The sequence below is a fragment of the Cetorhinus maximus genome, unplaced genomic scaffold, assembly GCF_964194155.1.
Source record: "Cetorhinus maximus unplaced genomic scaffold, sCetMax3.hap1.1 HAP1_SCAFFOLD_2560, whole genome shotgun sequence".
Lineage (NCBI taxonomy): Eukaryota > Metazoa > Chordata > Chondrichthyes > Lamniformes > Cetorhinidae > Cetorhinus > Cetorhinus maximus.
In genome coordinates, this window is record NW_027598497.1 from 18,971 (window position 1) to 42,989 (window position 24,019).

Below are 24,019 nucleotides of genomic sequence, written 5' to 3' on the forward strand. Positions count from 1 at the left end.
GAAAGGGCCTCACAGCCATTGAAGGAGCTTTTATTTGAAGTCTAGTCATTGTGGTAATGGAGGAAATGTAGCAGCCATTTTGAGCACAGCATGATCCCACAAGGTGACTAAGCACGCCATCTAATTAAGCTGCTGTCTGGATGATGGATGGAGTGTCACTGTCAGTCAACACTGAAGGCATAACAACAAGATGAGGCCTAAACCCTTTCCGCCCTGTTTAACAACATCACTCTGACCATCTCTCACTCTGCGCTCAGTCACACGATTGTGGGTTCAACTGCTCACTTGAGACTCGAGTCACAGCATCCAGGCCCAACCCTCGCCCTCAGTGTCAGTGCTGAGGGAGTGCCGCACTGTGGGAGGGTCAGTGCTGAGGGAGCGCTGCACTGTCGGAGGGTCAGTGCTGAGGGAGCGCTGCACTGTCGGAGGGTCGGCGCTGAGGGAGCGCCGCACTGTCGGAGGGTCAGTGCTGAGGGAGCGCCGCGCTGTCGGAGGGTCGGCGCTGAGGGAGCGCCGCACTGTCGGAGGGTCAGTGCTGAGGGAGCGCCGCACTGTCGGAGGGTCAGTGCTGAGGGAGCGCCGCACTGTCAGAGGGTCAGCGCTGAGGGAGCGCACCGCATTGTCGGAGGGTCAGTGCTGAGGGAGCGCCGCGCTGTCGGCCAATTGGCAAGCACGACCCAATTGGACGATGAGCTTTCCGATTGGCGTCAAGGGGGCGGTGGGATGTAGGGGGTGCGGTAAGTTGCCAGGGCGGACGTGTTGGTTGGCTCATGGCTGGGGCTGCGGGGCGAATGCCGCTCAATCCCGTACCTGCCGTCCTCCCCCAACCCCGGCCAAGGGCACGTAGACCCCATTGACGTCCTTCAGGGGTCAAAGGGGCAAGGGTGAGAAGCAGGGCGCCCCCCCCCCCATCCCCCACCCCCACCCCCACCCCAGGGTCTCGGGCCTGGACGTGGCGCTTCGGGCTCTGGGGGGTGGGGGGGCAGCGGGGTTTCTGCGTCCTGCTGCTGGGGAACTTGTTGATAAGAAAGTTGGGTTGTTTGTTGGCCAAGGAGGCCATGGGTGGGCATCTTGGGAGTTGTAGTTTCCCTCTGGGCGGGGCGCCCCATTGGGAAGGCCGCAGTAGGTGTGTGTGGGGGGAATAGACTACAACTCCCGGCGGGCCATGCGGCGGCAGGTGGCGGGAGGGGTGTGGTTGCGTCGCGCTCTGATGGCGTCACGGCTCCTCCTGCTCCTCCTCCTCCTCCTCCTCCTCCTCCGGCCTGTGGGTCGGCGGTTGGAGCGCGCGCGGGGCCCGCCGGGAGGTGTAGTCCACCGGGGCGCGGCGGAAATGGCGGCCGGCGGCGGGGCGGACTACAAATCCCAGGGCGCCCGCGCGCGGGCGGGCAGCGCCTGCGCGCTGGCTTCGCCGGAGGGGAGGTGTTCTGCTGCTCATCGCTTCGTCTGGACTGGATGGTAAGTGGCAAAGGGCCGCCGGCCTCGGGCTGCCCCCTGAATAGGGGGGCGAGAGCGGGGCAGGGGTTTGTATTAGTTGGGTTGTTGTTGTTGTGGTGGTGGGGGGTAGTGGAGGCGGAAAGTGCACCCCCCCCTTCCTTCCCTTGACCCTCCCCGCCCCCTTGCCCGGCCAAGGGGCATGTTACCATGGTAACCATGGCCGGAGGGCTTCTTTGGGGCTGAAAGGGGGCACCGGCTTGACCGAAACCCCTGCGGCCAGCCCCGGGGGTGCCCCTGCCGCCCCTGGGCACTGCCGGTGCCCCTTGGTGTTGACCCTGGGTTGGCGCACTTGGCGGGGAGGGTCAAAGGTCGCCCTCTTGGCGTCGCAGGTTGGGCCTTGAGCCGGGTGTGGCCAGGCGCCTTTTGCGGCTCGTTGGGTCCTGGTCAGACCCCACCATCTCCCGCCCTCACCCCACCCTGCTGTTGGGTCAACAGTTCCACCCTCCATTCAGGTGCCATGCCCTCAGGTGGACATTGGCGACTGTGGGCTTCCATTGGGTGGGTCTGTGGTCACCCACGGCCAAAGTACCGTGGTGGTTTGTCATTGTCTTCTGCGGCATGGCTGATTAAGATGTCCCCCTTCCCCGCACCTTTACACAGGATTCCCAGCCCCTGACCTACTCTTGTAGCCACAGTATTTATATGGCTGGGTCCAGTTCAGTTTCTGGTCAATGGTAACCCCCAGGATGTTGATAGTGGGGGATTCAGTGATGGTAATGCCCATTGAATGTCAAGGGGCAATGGTTAGATTCTCTCTTGTTGGAGATGGTCATTGGCTGGTACTTGTGTGGCGTGAATGTTACTTGCCACTTGTCAGCCCCGAGCCTGGATATTGCCCAGGTCTTGCTGCATTTGGACATGGACTGCTTCAGTATCTGAGGAGTCGCGAATGGTGCTGAACATTGTGCGAACATCCCCGCTCCTGACCTTATGTTGGAAGGAAGGTCAGTGATGAAACAGCTGAAGATGGTTGGGCCGAGGACACGACCCTGAGGAACTCCTGCGGTGATGTCCTGGAGCTGAGGTGACTGACCTCCAACAACCACAACCATCTTCCTTTGTGCTCGGTATGACTCCAACCAGCGGAGTTTTCCCCCTGATTCCCATTATCTCCAGTTTTGCTAGGCCTCCTTGATGCCACCCTCGGTCAAATGCGGCCTTGATGTCAAGGGCAGTCACTCTCACCTCACCTTGGGAGTTCAGCTCTTTTGTCCATGTTTCAACTAAGGCAGTAGTGAGGTCAGGAGCTGAGTGGCCCTGACAGAACCCAAACTGGGTGTCAGTCTGGCTGCATTATGTACGCTCCATCCTTTGACCATCAATCCTGAGTTAGGACTTGAATCCAGAGTGTCTGGACAAGAGGCAGGGATGCTACACACTGCACCACAAGACGCCTCTTACAATATTGTACCCCAGTGTTACACAGTGACAGACCCGTCCCCACCTGTACTGTACCCCAGTGTTATACAGTGACACACCCGTCCCCACCAGTACTGTACCCCAGTGTTATACAGTGACAGACCCGTCCCCACCAGTACTGTACCCCAGTGTTATTCAGTGACAGACCCGTCCCCACCAGTACTGTACCCCAGTGTTATTCAGTGACAGACCCGTCCCCACCAGTACTGTACCCCAGTGTTATTCAGTGACAGACCCGTCCCCACCAGTACTGTACCCCAGTGTTACACAGTGACACACCCGTCCCCACCAGTACTGTACCCCAGTGTTATACAGTGACAGACCCGTCCCCACCAGTACTGTACCCCAGTGTTATACAGTGACAGACCCGTCCCCACCAGTACTGTACCCCAGTGTTACACAGTGACAGAGCCCTCCCCACCAGTACTGTACCCCAGTGTTATACACCGACAGACCCGTCCCCACCAGTACTGTACCCCAGTGTTATACAGTAACAGACCCGACCCCACCAGTACTGTACCCCAGTGTTATACAGTGACAGACCCGTCCCCACCATTACTGTACCCCAGTGTTATACAGTGACAGACCCGTCCCCACCAGTACTGTACCCCGGTGTTATACAGTGACAGACCCGTCCCCACCCGTACTGTACCCCAGTGTTATACACTGACAGACCCGTCCCCACCAGTACTGTACCCCAGTGTTATACAGTGACAGACCCATCCCCACCAGTACTGTACCCCAGTGTTATACAGTGACAGACCCATCCCCACCAGTACTGTACCCCAGTGTTATACACTGACAGACCCATCCCCACCAGTACTGTACCCCAGTGTTATACACTGACAGACCCATCCCCACCAGCACTGTACCCCAGTGTTATACAGTGACAGACCCGTCCCCACCAGTACTGTACCCCAGTGTTATACAGTGACAGACCCATCCCCACCAGCACTGTACCCCAGTGTTATACAGTGACAGACCCATCCCCACCAGTACTGTACCCCAGTGTTATACAGTGACAGACCCATCCCCACCAGTACTGTACTTTTGTTCGATGATGGGCTTGTGACAGACAAAGCAGTGAAACCCGTGTTTGGATTGTATCCGCAGAGAGAGACCCGTCGGACGACTGGGCCGATCCGAGGAACCCGGGCGGGCGAGCGGTGTGGGTGGTGCGAGCGGGTATGTGTCCCCGGGCCGGAGCACTCTGGCCGGCACTCTCCCAGGGAGCGGCGGGACGCCCGACGGACTGCTGAGCGAGGGCGCCCGGGCGAGACCCCCTCCCCCTCACCCCCTCCCCCACCCCCACCCCGGGCATGTGGTCCGTCCCCTCCTCGCCCCCGCTGCCGGGCGGGGGAGGGGCCGCCGGCGGGGGCTCCTCGGGGACCATCCGGGAGGGCTTCCTGTGCCCGCTCTGCCTCAAGGACCTGCAGTCGGTGCAGCAGCTGCACTCCCACTACGAGGACGCCCACTCCGCCGAGGAGGATGGACACATGGTCGGACAGATCAAGAGTGAGTACTTTGCCGGGGGTTGTGGGGGGTGGGGGTTGGGGGTTGTGGGCGGCAGAGGGGTTGGTTGGGTGAGGAAGGGGGCATCTGACCTTGGGGTCAGGGGCGGAACCCACAGGGAGCGCAACCCCGAAAGGGGCAGTCATGTGCGGTGATGCAACACGCAGTCAAATAACCAAGCCTTGCTCCCACTGTCCGCCCACATCCAGAATCCTCCATTCGATCAGTTCGTGGCGGATCTGATTGTAACCTCAACCCCACATTCCCGCCCCCCCCCCCGACCTTTCACCCCCTTGTTTACCTAGAATCCATCCACCTCGGCCTTAAAAATATTCACAGGCTCTTCTCCCACTGCCTTTGGAGGAAGAGAGTTCCAAACACTCTCGACCCTCTGAGAGAAAGCATTTCTCCTCATCTCCGTCTTAAATGGGTGACCCCTTATTTTTAAACAGTGACCCCCTGGTTCTAGATTCTCCCACAAGAGGCAACGTCCTCTCCGCGTCGGCCATGATCCGATTGAAATGGCGGAGCGGGCTGGAGGGGGCCGAGTGGCCCTACTCCTGCCCCTCACGAGGAGCTTGTTAGTCGCCAGGGCCCGCCCCTTGATCCAGAGCAGGCGCAGCCCGGCCTGATCCGACCGGCTTGTGTGGCTTATCGTCGGCGGGTGGGATGTGTGGCCGAAGTCACGTTCATGAGGGTGGGAAGCTGGGGCGGGGGTGTTGAGCGGAGAATTCCAGTTGTGTGGGCGCGTTGCTGCATTCCATTCAGTGCCAACAAGAAGTGTGCGCCGGTGCCCGCCTGCCTGTTGCCCGTGCGCCGGTGCCCGCCTGCCTGTTGCCCGTGCGCCGGTGCCCGCCTGCCTGTTGCCCGTGCGCCGGTGCCCGCCTGCCTGTTGCCCGTGCGCCGGTGCCCGCCTGCCTGTTGCCCGTGCGCCGGTGCCCGCCTGCCTGTTGCCCGTGCGCCGGTGCCCGCCTGCCTGTTGCCCGTGCGCCGGTGCCCGCCTGCCTGTTGCCCGTGCGCCGGTGCCCGCCTGCCTGTTGCCCGTGCGCCGGTGCCCGCCTGCCTGTTGCCCGTGCGCCGGTGCCCGCCTGCCTGTTGCCCGTGCGCCGGTGCCCGCCTGCCTGTTGCCCGTGCGCCGGTGCCCGCCTGCCTGTTGCCCGTGCGCGCGTGTGGCGTCTGTGCGTGTGTGTGTATCGGTGTGGCGTCTGTCTGTGCCTCTGTGTGTGTGTGTGTTGTCTGTGATGACCTGTGCCAGACAGGCGCACGGTGCTCTGGTACAGAGAATGATGGGGCAAGTGCTGAGGCCTGGAGGGGCGCAGCAGCAGCAGCAACCTATGTAGACCCAGCTAGCTGGTTCAGTAAGCCGTGCTTGGTTTGCACCCTTGCTGCGGTTTCCTGCAGATGTTCCCAGAAATACAGCGTCCTATCCGGCGTAACTCTCAACTGTCTTGGGCTGGGATCATGGTTTGCTCTCTGGCCATCCGTGTAGACCTGTTGTTTGGCAATGGGGGCAAACTACACTGAACATGTCATATCAAGAGGTTGGAATAACTGTGCCCAGTTTTGGTCTCCACGTTTAAGGAAGGATAGACTCGCATCAGAGGCGGGTACAGCGAATGTTCACTCGATCGGTCCCTGGGATGAGGGGGGGGTTTTGCCCTACGATGAGAGGCTGAGTAAATTGGGCCGATGTTCTCTGGAGTTTAGCAGAATGAGAGGCGATCGCATTGAGATGGACCAGTTTCTGAAGGGGTTTGACAGGGTGGGCGCGGAGAGATTGTTTCCGCTGCTCGGGGGGATCTAAAACACGGGGTGGGGGGGGGGAGGGGGACACAGTCTCAGGATAAGGGGGCCGATCATTTGGGACTGAGATGAGGAGAAATTTCTTCACCCGAAGGGTTGTGAATCTCTGGGATTCTCTCCCCCAGAGGGTTGTGGACGCTCCATCGTTCAAGACGTTTAAGGCCGGGACGGACGGATTTTTGGTCTCTCCGGGAATCGAGGGATACGGGGAGCAGGCGGGAAAGTGGGAGTTGAAGCCCGAGATCAGCCGTGATGGGATTGAATGGGGGAGCAGGCTCGATGGGCCGAATGGCCTACTGCTCCTATCTCTAGTCATGGGTGGTGGTCGGGTTTTGGGGTTGAGGGTCGGGTGGGTGGGGCTGGGGTCGGGGGTCGGGTGGGTGGGGTTTGGGATCAGGGATGAGAGTTGGGGTCGGGTGGGTGGGGTTTGGGGTCGGGTGGGTGGGGTTTGGGATCGGGGGTCAGGGTTTGGGGTCGGGTGGGCGGGGTTTAGGGTCATGGGTTGGGGTGGGAGTTGGGGTCGGGTGGGTGGGGTTTGGGGTGGGGTGGGGGTTGTGGGTCAGGGTTTGGGGTCGGGGGTCAGGTGGGCAGGGTTTGGGATTGTAGGTCGGGGTGGGAGTTGGGGTCGGGTGGGTGGGGTTTGGGATCGGGTGGGGGTCAGGGGGTCAGGGTTTGGAGTCGGGTGGGCGGGGTTTGGAGTCATGGGGTGGGAGTTGGGGTCGGGTGGGTGGGGTTTGGGGCAGGGTGGGGGTTGTGGGTCAGGGTTTGGGATCGGGGGGGGTGGGAGTTGGGGTCGGGGGGGGTGGGAGTTGGGGTCGGGGGGGGTGGGAGTTGGGGTCGGGGGTGGGGTGGGAGTTGGGGTCGGGGGTGGGGTGGGAGTTGGGGTCGGGGGTGGGGTGGGAGTTGGGGTCGGGGGGGGTGGGAGTTGGGGTCGGGGGGGGTGGGAGTTGGGGTCGGGGGTGGGGTGGGAGTTGGGGTCGGGGGGGGTGGGAGTTGGGGTCGGGGGGGGTGGGAGTTGGGGTCGGGTGGGGGGGGTGGGAGTTGGGGCCGGGGTGGGGTTGTGGGTCAGGGTTTGGGGTCGGGGGTGGGAGTTGGGGTCGGGTGGGTGGGGGTTGGGGCACGGGAAGGAGTTCTCCCCCACGACCCCGGGGCCCGTATTTATCCCCCGACCAACATGACTAACGAAAGCTGCTCGTGGGATCTTGCTGTGCGCGAGTGGGTGCTGAATTTGTTTTTTCCCCACCCCTCCCTGTCTCCGTCACAGCGCTGTTCGGCCGGGCCAAGAGGAAGTTGCTGAAGAGGGAGGACGCTGGGCGGCCGGACTCGGAGCTGGCCGATTACATTTACTCCGGCGGTGTGGACACGAGCAAGTGGGAGGCCCAGGACTTAGGTGAGCACAGCCGGGTACCCACCCCCCCTCTCCCCAAACCGCTTCCGCTCCTCCTCGTTCCGGACTCCGTCCGCGCTGAGACCACAGAGGCTCCTCTTCCCCCCACCGGCCCCCCATGTGGAGCGCTGGCGCGATGGCTGCAGTGGTGAGGAGGTTCGCTTGGAGATTGCGCTATTCTGGTCATATGAAGGAGGAGCAGGCCATTCAGCCCCCGAGCTTCCCTTCTACCCCCCCCCCCCCACCCTGTTCAATACTATCAAGGATGCCCCAATTGTGGCCTCGACGACCCCCGATGACCTTTCACCCCCCCCCTTGTTAGTCAGGAACCCATCTACCTTCGCCTTAAAAATATTCAGTGACCCCCCTGCCCCCACCGCTTTCCGGGCAAGAGGGTTCCAAAGACTCATGGGCCTCTTGAGAGAACAAAATTCTCCTCATCGCCGTCTTAAAAGGCTCGGTAGGGGCTGAATGTACCTCCTCCTGTTCCTGTGCAACAGGCTCGAGTGGGGCTGAATGGCCTCCTCCTGTTCCTGTGTAACAGGCTCGAGAGGGGCTGAATGGCCTCCTCCTGTTCCTGTGTAACAGGCTCGAGAGGGGCTGAATGGGCCTCCTCCTGTTCCTGTGTAACAGGCTCGAGAGGGGCTGAATGGGCCTCCTCCTGTTCCTGTGTAACTGGCTCGAGAGAGAGGGGGCTGAATGGCCTCCTCCTGTTCCTGTGTAACAGGCTCGAGTGGAGGGGCTGAATGGCCTCCTCCTGTTCCTGTGTAACAGGCTAGTAGAGGGGCTGAATGGCCTCCTCCTGTTCCTGTGTAACAGGCTAGTAGAGGGGCTGAATGGCCTCCTCCTGTTCCTGTGTAACAGGCTAGTAGAGGGGCTGAATGGCCTCCTCCTGTTCCTGTGTTCCTTCAGTTCCTGTGGAAGAAGCCGGGATTGTTCTCCTCGGAGTGGAGAAGGTTAAAGGGGAGATTGAATCGAGGATGTTCAAAATCACGAGGGGGTCTCGATCAAGTAAATACGGAGAAACTGTTCCCAGTGGCGGGAGGGTCGGTAACCAGAGATGGGGGGACATGGATTGAAGAGAATCGGCGGAAGGGGGGGGAAGGGGAGATGAGAATTTTATTTATTTTGGATGTGGCGAGTTGTTGTGATCTGGAAGGCGCTGCCCGAAAGGGCGGGAGAAGCAGATTCACCCTCGAAAAGGAAGGGGGGGGAATTGGATAACTACTGAAAGGGAGAAAATTTGCAGGGTTATGAGGGGGAAAGAGCCAGGGGAGAGAATGTGGGACTAATTGGTTAATTAAACCTGTCCAAGAGGGGACAGTGGGTGGGTAAGGGGGGTGCGGTGTGGTGTGGTCTCCCAGCTGAGGCGGCTGCTGTGACCCTTTCAGTGTCTGGATGGGGCATGCACCCTGTGTCTGTACGAGCTCTGTGTGACCCTGACAGGACAGGCTCTCGATGATGATTTATCCCTCTGTTTTGTTTTTGTCTGTGCCTGTGCCTCTGTGCCTGTGTGTGTGCCTCTGTGCCTGTGTGTGTGCCTCTGTGCCTGTGTGTGTGCCTCTGTGCATGTGTGTGTGCCTCTGTGCATGTGTGTGTGCCTCTGTGCCTGTGTGTGTGCCTCTGTGCCTGTGTGTGTGCCTCTGTGCCTGTGTGTGTGCCTCTGTGCCTGTGTGTGTGCCTCTGTGCCTGTGTGCGTGCCTCTGTGCCTGTGTGCGTGCCTCTGTGCCTGTGTGCGTGCCTCTGTGCCTGTGTGCGTGCCTCTGTGCCTGTGTGCGTGCCTCTGTGCCTGTGTGCGTGCCTCTGTGCCTGTGTGCGTGCCTCTGTGCCTGTGTGCGTGCCTCTGTGCCTGTGTGCGTGCCTCTGTGCCTGTGTGCGTGCCTCTGTGCCTGTGTGCGTGCCTCTGTGCCTGTGTGCGTGCCTCTGTGCCTGTGTGCGTGCCTCTGTGCCTGTGTGCGTGCCTCTGTGCCTGTGTGCGTGCCTCTGTGCCTGTGTGCGTGCCTCTGTGCCTGTGTGCGTGCCTCTGTGCCTGTGTGCGTGCCTCTGTGCCTGTGTGCGTGCCTCTGTGCCTGTGTGCGTGCCTCTGTGCCTGTGTGCGTGCCTCTGTGCCTGTGTGCGTGCCTCTGTGCCTGTGTGCGTGCCTCTGTGCCTGTGTGCGTGCCTCTGTGCCTGTGTGCGTGCCTCTGTGCCTGTGTGCGTGCCTCTGTGCCTGTGTGCGTGCCTCTGTGCCTGTGTGCGTGCCTCTGTGCCTGTGTGCGTGCCTCTGTGCCTGTGTGCGTGCCTCTGTGCCTGTGTGCGTGCCTCTGTGCCTGTGTGCGTGCCTCTGTGCCTGTGTGCGTGCCTCTGTGCCTGTGTGCGTGCCTCTGTGCCTGTGTGCGTGCCTCTGTGCCTGTGTGCGTGCCTCTGTGCCTGTGTGCGTGCCTCTGTGCCTGTGTGCGTGCCTCTGTGCCTGGGTGCGTGCCTCTGTGCCTGTGTTGTGCGTGCCTCTGTGCCTGGGTGCGTGCCTCTGTGCCTGGGTGCGTGCGTGCCTCTGTGCCTGGGTGCGTGCGTGCCTCTGTGCCTGGGTGCGTGCGTGCCTCTGTGCCTGGGTGCGTGCGTGCCTCTGTGCCTGTGTGTGCGTGCCTCTGTGCCTGTGTGTGCGTGCCTCTGTGCCTGTGTGTGCGTGTGCCTGTGCCTGTGTGCGTGCCTCTGTGCCTGTGTGTGTGCGTGCCTCTGTGCCTGTGTGTGCGCGTGCCTCTGTGCCTGTGTGTGCGCGTGCCTCTGTGCCTGTGTGTGCGCGTGCCTCTGTGCCTGTGTGTGCGCGTGCCTCTGTGCCTGTGTGTGCGCGTGCCTCTGTGCCTGTGTGTGCGCGTGCCTCTGTGCCTGTGTGTGCGCGTGCCTCTGTGCCTGTGTGTGCGCGTGCCTCTGTGCCTGTGTGTGCGCGTGCCTCTGTGCCTGTGTGTGCGCGTGCCTCTGTGCCTGTGTGTGCGCGTGCCTCTGTGCCTGTGTGTGCGCGTGCCTGTGCCTGTGTGCGTGCCTCTGTGCCTGTGTGTGTGCGTGCCTCTGTGCCTGTGTGTGTGCGTGCCTCTGTGCCTGTGTGTGCGCGTGCCTCTGTGCCTGTGTGTGCGCGTGCCTCTGTGCCTGTGTGTGCGCGTGCCTCTGTGCCTGTGTGTGCGCGTGCCTCTGTGCCTGTGTGTGCGCGTGCCTCTGTGCCTGTGTGTGCGCGTGCCTCTGTGCCTGTGTGTGCGCGTGCCTCTGTGCCTGTGTGTGCGCGTGCCTCTGTGCCTGTGTGTGCGCGTGCCTCTGTGCCTGTGTGTGCGCGTGCCTCTGTGCCTGTGTGTGCGCGTGCCTGTGCCTGTGTGCGTGCCTCTGTGCCTGTGTGTGTGCGTGCCTCTGTGCCTGTGTGTGCGCGTGCCTCTGTGCCTGTGTGTGCGCGTGCCTCTGTGCCTGTGTGTGCGCGTGCCTCTGTGCCTGTGTGTGCGCGTGCCTCTGTGCCTGTGTGTGCGCGTGCCTCTGTGCCTGTGTGTGCGCGTGCCTCTGTGCCTGTGTGTGCGCGTGCCTCTGTGCCTGTGTGTGCGCGTGCCTCTGTGCCTGTGTGTGCGCGTGCCTCTGTGCCTGTGTGTGCGCGTGCCTCTGTGCCTGTGTGTGCGCGTGCCTCTGTGCCTGTGTGTGCGCGTGCCTCTGTGCCTGTGTGTGCGCGTGCCTCTGTGCCTGTGTGTGCGCGTGCCTCTGTGCCTGTGTGTGCGCGTGCCTCTGTGCCTGTGTGTGCGCGTGCCTCTGTGCCTGTGTGTGCGCGTGCCTCTGTGCTGTGTGTGCGCGTGCCTCTGTGCCTGTGTGTGCGCGTGCCTCTGTGCCTGTGTGTGCGCGTGCCTCTGTGCCTGTGTGTGCGCGTGCCTCTGTGCCTGTGTGTGCGCGTGCCTCTGTGCCTGTGTGTGCGCGTGCCTCTGTGCCTGTGTGTGCGCGTGCCTCTGTGCCTGTGTGTGCGCGTGCCTCTGTGCCTGTGTGTGCGCGTGCCTCTGTGCCTGTGTGTGCGCGTGCCTCTGTGCCTGTGTGTGCGCGTGCCTCTGTGCCTGCTTTGTGTGTGTGCGCGTGCCTCTGTGCCTGTGTGCCCGTAGGCGCGACCCGGAACATGCGGAGCGAATTCCTGTGTTGGCGCGGAGCCCGAATCGACCATTACGTCATCGAGGTGAACAAGCTGCTGCTCCGCCTGGAGAAGGTGAGAGGGACGGGGGGTGGTGGGGGGTGGGGGGGGGGGGTGGAGTTGGGTGGGGGAGCTGTTTTTGCCGGGGGAGGCAGCCGACGGGGAGGGGTGTGGGTTCGCTGGAGGTGCTTGCCGGGAGTGTACCGGCGAGGGGCGGGAGTGTGCCCGGCAGAGGCGAAAGCCCCCCTGGGGAGAGTATTCACTCTGTTAAAGTCACTGTCCAGTTACAAAGCACCCGTATAAAACACTGGTCCAGCCTCGGCTGGAGTGTTGTGTCCAGCTCTGGCCACCGCACGTTATGGAGGATGTGAAGAGAGAGAGAGAGCGGGAAAGATTGACGAGGATGGTTCCAGGGATGAGGGGACTCCAGTTCCGTGGATAGGTTGGAGAAGTTGGGACTGTTCTCCTCGGAGAAGAGAAGGTCGAGAGGAGATTTGATGGAGGGTTTTCAAAATCACGAGGGGGGGGGTCTGGGACAGAGTGGACAGAGGGAGAAACTGTTCCCATTGGCGGGAGGATGGAGAACCAGAGGGACGCGGATTTAAGGCGATCGGCAAAAGCAGCGACGGAGACGCGAGGAGAAACTTTTTCACGCGGCGAGTGGTTAGGATCTGGAACGCGCTGCCTGAGAGTGTGGGAGAGGCAGGGTCAATCGAGGCTTTCCAAAGGGGGGGAATTGGATCATTATCTGAAGAGGAAGAATGTGCAGACGTGACGGGGAGAGGGCAGGGGAGAGTGGCACTAAGTAAGTCGCTCATTCGGAGAGCTGGCGCAGACACGATGGGCCGAATGGCCTCCTCCTGGGCCATAACGATTCTATGAATCGGCGACAAGGGAGTCGAGGGTTTTGGGGCCAGACAGGAAAGTGGAGTTGAAGCCACCAACGGATCAGCCATGATCCTAAAACCATAAGACGTAGGAGCAGGAGTAGGCCATTCAGCCCATCGAGTCAGCTCCGCCATTCAATGAGATCATGGCTGACCTGATAATCCTCACTCCCCTTTCCTGCCTTTTCCCCCATAACCCTTGATTCCCTTACTGACTAAAAACCTGTCTATCTCAGCCTTGAATATACTTAATGACCCAGCCTCTCCAGCCCTCTGCGGTAAAGAATTCCACAGACTCACTACCCTCTGAGAGAAGAAATTCCTCCTCATCTCTGTCTTAAATCCCCTTACTCTGAGATTACGCCCTCTGGTCCTAGACTCTCCCACAAGGGGAAACCACCTCTCAGCATCGACCCTGTCAAGCCCCCTAAGAAACTGATATGCTTCAATAAGGTCGCCTCTCATTCTTCTAAACTCCAATGAGTACAGGCCCAACCCACTCAACCTCTCCTCATAAGGAAATCCCTCCATCCCCGGGATCAACCTAGTGAACCTTCTCTGGACTGCCTCCAATGTCAGTATATCTTTCCTCAGATAAGGGGACCAAAACTGTTCCCAGTATTCTCGGTGTGGTCTAACTAGTGCCTCTTGTGTAGTTTTAGCAAGACTTCCCTATTTTTGTACCCTGCGTTTAGAAAGGGGGGAGCAAAAAAAAGGGGGCAAGTCGGGGGGGAGAGGGTGAGAGCAGAAGAGCCTTCGGTGACACGGGGATAGAGGAGGTGTGAATGGCGAGCTGCAAAGTCACCGCCCAGGAAAAACCCGGGAGCGGAGGTTCCCGGCCGAAATCGATGCCGACTCCGGTAGCCCCCCCCCTCGTTGAAAGGTGAGGCCGCCGTTTCCCTCGGGCGGCTTCGGAACGGGCGCGGCAGAGCGAGGGCAGAGAGGTCGGAGCGGGCGACGAGGCGGGGGGGGGGGGGGGGGGGGGGCGGATTTACAACGGCGGGGAGCTGGGGGGGGTGGGGGAGACCCTCGAGGCGTTCCGCGAAACAGGGAGGAGAGGGGGCCCGTCCTGCGTTTGGGCCCCCCCCCCCACCCCCACCCCGGCGGGCATTATCTGAAAGGAGTCCGCGTGAATCGCTTCGTCTCCGACCCCTGGGAGGAGGGTCGGTCGGCGGGAGGGGTGGTGGGGGGAGGAGGTGAAAGGGGGCAGGTGTCCCGTCCCCCCCCACTCCTGAGCTTGCATGGGAAGGCTCGGCGAGAAGGGGAGTGGGACGTTGGTGGTGGGGGGGGGGGGCGATTTGAGGAGTGGACCGGGGAGTTGAGGAGGGGACAGTTCCTGCGGCGCACCGAAAGGTGAGGGTACAGACGGAAGAGAATCGGCCAGAGAAGTTTGGGGGAGGGGGGGAGGGGAGGAGAGACCTTTTTGACGCCGTGAGTTGTTGTGAAAGGGGCGGCGGAAGCAGATTCACGCTCGAAAAAGTTGGGGGGGGTGGGGGGATCGGAGAAATACTTGAAGGGGGGAAAAATTTGCAGGGTTGTGGGGGGGAAAGAGTGGGATTGGAGTGGGGGTGGGGTGGGGTGCAGGGAGAGAGTGGGGACCAATTGGATTTCAAAGAGCTGGCACGGTCGTGATGGAACGAATGGCCGCTATCCCTGTCCTCCGAGTCTGATTGTTGTTAAAAAAAAAAAAGGCCAGGAGTCCCATTCCCACCACCCCCCCCCGCCCACCCCCAGCCCGGAATAGATCAAGAATGTGGTGCACTGTTCATGGACGGTCAGTCGAACCTGCCTCAGTCCTGTTGGTTCAAGTTGCCTGGTCTGAAAGAAACGTATCCAGTTTACGTTGTGTGTGTTTTGTGTCTCGTTTCCAGTTGACTGCGTTTGACAGAGCATCTACTGACCCAGCGAAGAGGAAAGGTTGGTGGCATTTGCTGCGCCCTCCGTCTCTCGCGCGCCCGCCCACCCACCCACCCTCGGTCTCGCCCGCTCCCTTTGCTCTCTCTCTCTTGCTCTTTCTCCCCTCCCGTAAGCAGGCTCTCACATCCCAAGAACCTTGCGCTCAAAGCATATGAGGATAGCGAGACTTATCTATGTGAACGAGGAGGCATTTTACTATGGGTGCCAAGCACTGGCACGCCAGCCCACACTCCTCCCGATCTCTCCCCGGATAACTTATTGGGAGTCTTTCCTGTTAGCCCGGGCTAAGACGGACTGATCTGGATTTATTCAGAAGTAAAGTTTATACAGAAGCAACAAGAAGAATGCTAGGCGTGCAGCGCTTAACTGTAACGGTAAAAGCTCCCATGGTGGGTGATGTTTGTAGCGCCGTGCCTCTGCTGAGGGAGTGCTGCACTCTCGGAGGCACCGTCTTTTCAGATGAGGCATTAAATGGAGACCGCAGCCTGCCCCCTCAGGTGGGTGTAACAGATCCCATGGCTACTATTGGAAGAAGAGCAGGGGTAGAGGGTGTTGCCCCCCCCCCCGCCCCAGTATCCTGGGCCGATATTTACGCTCAACCAATATTACTAAAAATAGATGATTTAGGTAATTTATCACATTTGCAGGAGCCCACAGTGTACAAATCAGCCACCATGTTTCTCTCTATCGCTGTCCCTATCTCCTGTGACGTTTGGCAGGTTCTCTATCGCAGTTTCTCTCTCCCTGATTTTAAATCATGCCGTCGTTACTCTTTATAAACTTGGGATACTTTTAAATCGTGGCGTCGACCCTGAACCTGTTTTGCCTGTCCCCCTCCTGCAGCGCTGGAGAAGTCCGTCGTGACCTGGGTGAACGACCGAGACGTGCCGTGCTGCCCGGACTGTGGGGTGACCTTCAGCATCACGCTGAGACGCCATCACTGCCGCCTGTGCGGCTCGATCATGTGCCGACGCTGCACGCAGTTCCTCACGGTGCCCTTTGCCCGTAAGTAACCCTTACGAATCGGAGAAGATTTACGGCATGGGCCCCGTCGTCTAGGGGCAAGTCATAGCCCTTCAAGCAGGCACTGCAGTAGCTCTCTACGTGCGAGAGTTTGTGCCTCTCTTTCATCCACAGCGAGTTCCAGGTCCCTACTGCCCATCCGTCGTCCTCCTCCTGCTCGTTCCATTCAGCCCCTCTCTCGAGCCTGTCACACAGGAACAGGAGGAGACCATTCAGCCCCTTCTCGAGCCTGTTACACAGGAGCAGAAGGAGACCATTCAGCCCCTCTCTCTTGAGCCTGTTACGCAGGAACAGGAGGAGGCCCATTCAGCCCCTCTCGAGCCTGTTACACAGGAACAGGAGGAGGCCCATTCAGCCCCTCTCGAGCCTGTCACACAGGAACAGGAGGAGGCCCATTCAGCCCCTCTCGAGCCTGTTACACAGGAACAGGAGGAGACCATGCAGCCCCCCTCTCGAGCCTGTTGCACAGTAACAGGAGGAGGCCCCATTCAGCCCCTCTCGAGCCTGTTACACAGGAACAGGAGGAGGCCCATTCAGCCTCTCTCGAGCCTGTTACACAGGAACAGGAGGAGGCCATTCAGCCCCTCTCTCTCTCGAGCCTGTTACACAGGAACCGGAGGAGGCCCATTCAGCCCCTCTCTCTCGAGCCTGTCACACAGGAACAGGAGGAGGCCCATTCAACCCCTTCTCGAGCCTGTCACACAGGAACAGGAAGAGGACATTCAGCCCCTCTTGAGCCTGTCACACAGGAACAGGAGGAGGACATTCAGCCCCTCCCTAGTCTTGGGGAACGAAGAAGGGCAAGTGGGTGAAGTGACAGTTGGCGACCATATCGGGGACAGTGATCACAGTTCAGTTAGATTTAGCATTACCACGGAAAAGGACAGAGATAAGGCAGGAGTAAAAGTCTTGAACTGGGGGGCAGGCAAATTTTGCAGAAATGCGAAGGGACTTGGCTGAGGTGGACTGGACAGCACTGCTGGAGGATAAAACAGTGGGAAGCACTAAAAAGCGAGATCCTAATTGCACAAAGTAGACATGTCCCCTACAAAAATAAGAGTGGTACAGCCAAATCTAGACCCCCCTGGTTGTCTAGAGGAATACAGGGGAAGATCAAACAGAAAAAGAAAGCGTACGATAGGCACAAAGAACTAAGCACTGCAGATAGCCTAGACGAATATAGGAAGTGCGGGGACGAAGGAAATAAGGAAATCAAAGAGAGGGCATGAAAAAAGATTAGCAAGTAAAGTTAAAGATAACCCAAAGATATTTGACCAATACACTAATGCTAAAAGGTTAGTTAAGGAAAAAGTGGGACCTATCCGAGATGAAGATGGAAACATGTGTGTAGATGCAGAGGCTGTGGGAAGGGTTTTGAATGAATATTTTGTCTCCGTGTTTACAAAGGAAAGGGAGGATGTAGATATAGTAGTCCAGGAGGAACACTGCGAGATATTGGACAGGATAATCATAAAGAGAGAGGAAGTACTCGAAGGGTTGAAATCCTTGAAAGTTGATAAGTCACCAGGGCCAGATGGATTGTTTCCGAGACTGCTGAAGGAAGTCAGGGAGGAGATAGCAGATGCTCGGAGGATGATTTTCCAATCTTCACTAGATACAGGGGAGGTACCGGAGGACTGGAGAAATGCAAATGTAGTTCCATTGTTTAAAAAGGGATCAAAGGAAATGCCAAACAATTATAGGCCGGTTAGTCTTACATCGGTGGTGAGCAAATTAGTAGAATCAATCCTGAGAGATAGGATTAACTGTCATGTGGAAAGGCATGGACTAGTCAGGGATGGTCAGCATGGATTTGTTAAAGGAAGGTCTTGCCTCATAAATTTGATTGAATTCTTTGAGGAAGTGACAAGAAGGGTTGATGAAGGTAGTGCAGTGGATGTTGTGTACATGGATTTTAGCAAGACATTTGACAAGGTCCCACATGGCAGATTGGTCAGCAAAGTAAAAGCCCATGGGATTCAGGGTAATGTGGCAAACTGGATAAAAGGTTGGCTTTGTAACAGGGAAACAAAGGGTAATGGTCGATGGATGCCCTTGCGAATGGAAAGTTGTCTCAAGTGGTGTTCCACAGGGCTCGGTGTTGGGACCCTTGCTGTTTGTGTTATATATTCACGATTCGGACATGAACGTGGGGGGCATGATTGGGAAATTTGCAGATGACACAAAGATTGTCCGAGTAGTGGATAGTGTGGAGGATAGCCAAAATCTCCAAAACGATATAGATGGGTTGGTGGAGTGGGCGGTAAAGTGGCAGATGGATTTTTAACATAGAGAAGTGCGAGATCATACATTTAGGGAGGTCAAACAGTTACAGGGATTACACAATAAATGGGAATATACTAAGAGGGGTAGATGAAGTGAGAGATCTTGGCGTACAAGTACACAGGTCCCTGAAGGCAGCAGTTCAAGGAGACAAGGTTGTAAAGAAGGTATATGGAATGGTCTCCTTCATTGGCAGAGGTATAGAATATAAAAGTAAGGATATAATGTTGGAATTGTATAAAACACTGGTGAGGCCACAGCTGGAGTATTGTGTGCAGTTCTGGTCACCACATTACAGGAAGGGCGTAATAGCTCTGGAGAGAGTGCAGAGGAGGTTTACAAGAATGTTGCCAGGGTTAGAAAAGTGTAGCTACGAGGAGAGATTGGATAGGTTGAGGTTATTTTCCTTAGAACAAAGAAGGCTGAGAGGTGACTCGAATGAGGTGGACAAAATTATGAGGGGAATAGATAGAGTGGACGGGATAAAATTGTTTCCCTTGGTGGAGAATTCTAGAACCAGGGGATATAGATTCAAGATAAGTGGCAGAGGGTGTAGGGGGGGACATGAGGAAGAACTTTTTTTTACGCAGAGGGTAGTGGGTGTCTGGAATTCGCTGCCCAAGTTGGTGGTAGAGGCAGAAACTCTAAACTCTTTTAAAAAGTACCTGGATCTGCACCTTAAGTGCTGTAAGCTGCAGGGCTATGGGCCGGGTGCAGGAAGGTGGGATTAGAAAGGGCACCTGGGTGTCCTCGGGCTGGCATGGACAAGATGGGCCGAATGGCCTCCTTCTGTGCTGTAACTTTTCTATGGTTCTGTTACACAGGAACAGGAGGAGGCCCATTCAATCCCCTCTCGAGCCTGTCACACAGGAACAGGAGGAGGCCATTCAGCCCCTCTCGAGCCTGTTACACAGGAACAGGAGGAGGCCCATTCAATCCCCTCTCGAGCCTGTCACACAGGAACAGGAGGAGGCCATTCAGCCCCTCTCGAGCCTGTTACACAGGAACAGGAGGAGGCCATTCAGCCCCTCTGGAGCCTGTTACACAGGAACAGGAGGAGGCCATTCAGCCCCTCCTCGAGCCCCTCCTCACCCGTTCAGCCTGAGGGTGACTGACGTGTACCTTCCTGTGCTCGGACAGAGAAGCTGACGAAAGCGGTGAGAGCGTCGGTGACGGCAGGGGAGAACTCGGGCGGTCCGGATCGGGGGGCTGGAAGCCTCGAGACTGGCCGCAGGCTCAGCGTTTCCAGCATGAGCTCCCTCCTGGAGGAGAAGGACGACGATCGGATTATGTCCTGTCAGCACTGCAAAGGCATCCTGGAGCAGAGGGAGAGACGGCTGGAGGAGAGGGAGAGCTCGCCCCTCATTCTACAACTCTACACGGTACAGCACGGGGTTAGATACAGAGTAAAGCTCCCTCTACACCGTCCCCATCAAACACTCCCAGGACAGGTACAGCACGGGGTTAGATACAGAGTAAAGCTCCCTCTACACCGTCCCCATCAAACACTCCCAGGACAGGTACAGCACAGGGTTAGATACAGAGTAAAGCTCCCTCTACACCGTCCCCATCAAACACTCCCAGGACAGGTACAGCACAGGGTTAGATACAGAGTAAAGCTCCCTCTACACTGTCCCCATCAAACACTCCCAGGACAGGTACAGCACGGGGTTAGATACAGAGTAAAGCTCCCTCTACACTGTCCCCATCAAACACTCCCAGGACAGGTACAGCACGGGGTTAGATACAGAGTAAAGCTCCCTTTACACTGTCCCCATCAAACACTCCCAGGACAGGTACAGCACGGGGTTAGATACAGAGTAAAGCTCCCTCTACACTGTCCCCATCAAACACTCCCGGGACAGGTACAGCACGGGGTTAGATACAGAGTAAAGCTCCCTCTACACCATCCCCATCAAACACTCCCAGGACAGGTACAGCACGGGGTTAGATACAGAGTAAAACTCCCTCTACACCGTCCCCATCAAACACTCCCAGGACAGGTACAGCACGGGGTTAGCTACAGAGTAAAGCTCCCTCTACACCGTCCCCATCAAACACTCCCAGGACAGGTACAGCACGGGGTTAGATACAGAGTAAAGCTCCCTCTACACCGTCCCCATCAAACACTGCCAGGACAGGTACAGCACGGGGTTAGATACAGAGTAAAGCTCCCTCTACACCGTCCCCATCAAACACTCCCAGGACAGGTACAGCATGGGGTTAGATACAGAGTAAAGCTCCCTCTACACTGTCCCCATCAAATACTCCCAGGACAGGTACAGCACGGGGTTAGATACAGAGTAAAGCTCCCTCTACACCGTCCCCATCAAATACTCCCAGGACAGGTACAGCACGGGGTTAGATACAGAGTAAAGCTCCCTCTACACCGTCCCCATCAAACACTCCCAGGACAGGTACAGCATGGGGTTAGATACAGAGTAAAGCTCCCTCTACACTGTCCCCATCAAATACTCCCAGGACAGGTACAGCACGGGGTTAGATACAGAGTAAAGCTCCCTCTACACCGTCCCCATCAAATACTCCCAGGACAGGTACAGCACGGGGTTAGATACAGAGTAAAGCTCCCTCTACACCGTCCCCATCAAACACTCCCAGGACAGGTACAGCACGGGGTTAGACACAGGGCAGAGTTTGCGCGCCGAAGGAGTGGTCTGGTCTCGGTGAGCGGGGAGTTTGGCCGTGTCTCTAATCAGTTTTGTTTGTCGCTGATGACCCGCAGAAGCTGCAGTCCTGCCGGGCGAGCGTGGAGAAGCTGGCTCCCGAATACATGAGAATGGCTGATTCGCTGAAGTAAGTCAGGGGGTCGTGAGGTCGGGAGACCTGGGGGGGTGGAGGGGTACCGGCTGAGACAAACACGGCACACCCCCAGCTCCTGGTAAACCGTGAGCGCCCGCGCTCCCACACGGACACGTGCATTGCTCGCCGGCTACTGATGGCTGGGGTGGTCTGCAGGCCGCTCTGTCCTTCTGTCTGAGCGCGTCTGACCATTTGAATGCTCGTCCCCAGATTCATCCTACTCCCGACTCAAGGGATTAGAAATTAGTTTTTTAAATAATTGACGGGATGTGGGCGTCGCTGGCCGGGCCCAGCATTTATTACCCCATCCCTAATTGCCCCCCTTGAGAAGGTGGGGGTGGGTGAGCCGCCTTCTTGAGCCGCTGCAGTCCCCGTGTGGTGTAGGTACACCCACCGCGTTGTTAGGGAGGGAGTTCCAGGATTTTGACCCAGCGACAGTGAAGGAACGGCCGATATATTTCCAAGTCGGGATGGTGTGTGTGTGGGGCTCGGAGGGGAACTTGCAGGTGGTGGTGTTCCCCATGGGTCTGCTGCCCTCGTCCTTCTAGGTGGTAGAGGTGGTGGGTTTGGGTGGCGCTTGTCGAAGGAGCCTTGGCGAGTTGCTGCAGTGCATCTTGTAGATGGTACACACACTGCTGCCCCTGTGCGTCGGTGAGTGGAGGGAGTGAATGTTTGTGGATGGGGTGCCGATCAAGCGGGGCTGCTTTGTCCTGGACGGTGTCGAGCTTCTCGAGTGTTGTGGGAGCTGCGCTCACCCAGGCAAGTGGGGAGTATCCCATCACACTCCTGACTGGTGCCTTGTAGATGGTGGACGGGCTTTGGGGAGTCAGGAGCTGAGTTGCAGGACATATGCTGTCGTGAGTAGTTTCCTGTTAGCTCCAGTCTAGCACCTACCCCTCCTATCAATTGGGTTGAAGGTGAGACATTGGTACTGAGCATGTCACAGAGTCTTTATAAACCAACTCTGTAAGCAAACTGTTAATCCATTGGCCGTGTGTACTGGGGACCAGGAGCTTGTGTTTTGCCAGTACCCAGCTCTCTGCTGTGCCTCTGAGAGGTCAGATGTTCGAGACCCACCCCGTAGCTTAGAACTCCATCCAGGTTGGGACCCACCCACCCAGGGTGGGAGCGACAGTGCCCTGTCGGAGTGTCAGTGCTGAGGGAGCGACGCACTGTCGGAGGGTCAGTGCTGAGGGAGCGCCGCACTGTCGGAGGGTCAGTGCTGAGGGAGCGCCGCACTGTCGGAGGGTCAGTGCTGAGGGAGCGCCGCACTGTGGGAGGGTCAGTGCTGAGGGAGCGCCGCACTGTCGGAGGGTCAGCGCTGAGGGAGCACCGCACTGTGGGAGGGTCAGCGCTGAGGGAGCACCGCACTGTGGGAGGGTCAGCGCTGAGGGAGCGCCGCACTGTGGGAGGGTCAGCGCTGAGGGAGCGCCGCACTGTGGGAGGGTCAGTGCTGAGGGAGCGCCGCACTGTCGGAGGGTCAGTGCTGAGGGAGCGCCGCACTGTGGGAGGGTCAGTGCTGAGGGAGCAGCGCGCTGCCAGAGGGTCAGCGCTGAGGGAGCGCCGCGCTGTCAGAGGGTCAGTGCTGAGGGAGTGCCGCACTGTCGGAGGGTCAGTGCCGAGGGAGCGCCGCACTGTCGGAGGGTCAGTGCCGAGGGAGCGCCGCACTGTCGGAGGGTCAGTGCCGAGGGAGCGCCGCACTGTCGGAGGGTCAGTGCCGAGGGAGCGCCGCACTGTCGGAGGGTCAGTGCTGAGGGAGCGCCACACTGACGGAGGGTCAGCGCTGAGTGTAAAAGATCCCACGGCCACTTTTGGAAAAAGAGCAGGCGATTCGGGTGGGGGGTTGGGAGATCCCCACAGTGTCCTGGGGCTGATATTTATCACTCAACCAAGATGGCTGAGAAAAAGAGACGATGTGGATGGTTTTCACATTGGCTGTTTCTGGGATCTTGCTGTGCGCAAATTGGCGTTTCCGACACGGCAAACTGTGACCGTGCTTTGAATAATACTCGGTCAGTGGCTGTCACGTTCTTTGGGTTGCTCTGAGCCACTGAAAGGACATTTCTTTCTTGCAGTGCCGGGGAGAGTACCTACGGATTGGAGCAAGCCTCGAACCTGCGAGTGGAACTGATGAAGCTCTACGAACGGATTGATCTGCTCAGGTAGGTGCCCTGCCTCCTTGCCCCTTCCATTGCCAACTGGTTAGTCACCAGTGCCTTTAGCAGGCACCGGGTAGGGTAGGAGCCCGGGAGCACTGTGTGCGTTTGCGAGTGTGGGGAAGAGAGAGAGAGGGAGAGTGTGGGGAAGAGAGAGAGAGGGAGAGTGTGTGGGGAAGAGAGAGAGAGGGAGAGTGTGTGGGGGAGAGAGAGAGGGAGAGTGTGTGGGGGAGAGAGAGAGGGAGAGTGTGTGGGGGAGAGAGAGAGGGAGAGTGTGTGGGGGAGAGAGAGAGGGAGAGTGTGTGGGGGAGAGAGAGAGGGAGAGTGTGTGGGGGAGAGAGAGAGGGAGAGTGTGTGGGGGAGAGAGAGAGTGAGAGTGTGTGGGGGAGAGAGAGAGTGAGAGTGTGTGGGGGAGAGAGAGAGTGAGAGTGTGTGGGGGGGAGAGAGAGTGAGAGTGTGTGGGGGGGGAGAGAGAGAGTGAGAGTGTGTGGGGGGGGGAGAGAGAGAGGGAGAGTGTGTGGGGGGGGGGAGAGAGAGAGGGAGAGTGGGGGGGGGAGAGAGAGAGGGAGAGTGTGTGGGGGGAGAGAGAGAGGGAGAGTGTGTGGGGGAGAGAGAGAGGGAGAGTGTGTGGGGGAGAGAGAGAGGGAGAGTGTGTGGGGGAGAGAGAGAGGGAGTGTGTGGGGGAGAGAGAGGGAGAGTGTGTGGGGGAGAGAGAGGGAGAGTGTGTGGGGGAGAGAGAGGGAGAGTGTGTGGGGGAGAGAGAGAGTGAGAGTGTGTGGGGGAGAGAGAGAGTGAGAGTGTGTGGGGGAGAGAGAGAGTGAGAGTGTGTGGGGGGGAGAGAGAAGTGAGAGTGTGTGGGGGGAGAGAGAGTGAGAGTGTGTGGGGGGGAGAGAGAGAGTGAGAGTGTGTGGGGGGGGAGAGAGAGAGTGAGAGTGTGTGGGGGGGGAGAGAGAGAGTGAGAGTGTGTGGGGGGGGGAGAGAGAGAGGGAGAGTGTGTGGGGGGGGGAGAGAGAGAGGGAGAGTGTGTGGGGGGGGAGAGAGAGAGGGAGAGTGTGTGGGGGGGGGAGAGAGAGGGAGAGTGTGTGGGGGGGAGAGAGAGGAGAGAGTGTGGGGGGGGAGAGAGAGAGGGAGGAGTGTGTGGGGAGAGAGAGAGGAGAGTGTGGGGGAGAGAGAGAGGGAGTGGTGTGGGGAGAGAGAG

At 58.6% G+C, this 24,019-nt stretch overlaps 1 protein-coding gene across 1 annotated transcript; it reads left to right on the forward strand.

The window, feature by feature from the left end:
- Positions 1-4,219: 4,219 nt before the first annotated feature.
- On the forward strand, positions 4,220-22,827 carry rbsn (rabenosyn, RAB effector; the record flags this gene model as incomplete). The annotated part of the gene is made up of 8 exons (XM_078537548.1): positions 4,220-4,428; positions 7,493-7,618; positions 11,710-11,810; positions 14,494-14,539; positions 15,383-15,544; positions 18,986-19,227; positions 20,589-20,659; positions 22,741-22,827. Coding segments are annotated over exons 1-8 (1,031 nt in total), but the record flags the coding sequence as incomplete, so codon positions are not given.
- Between the last annotated feature and the right edge of the window lie 1,192 nt (positions 22,828-24,019).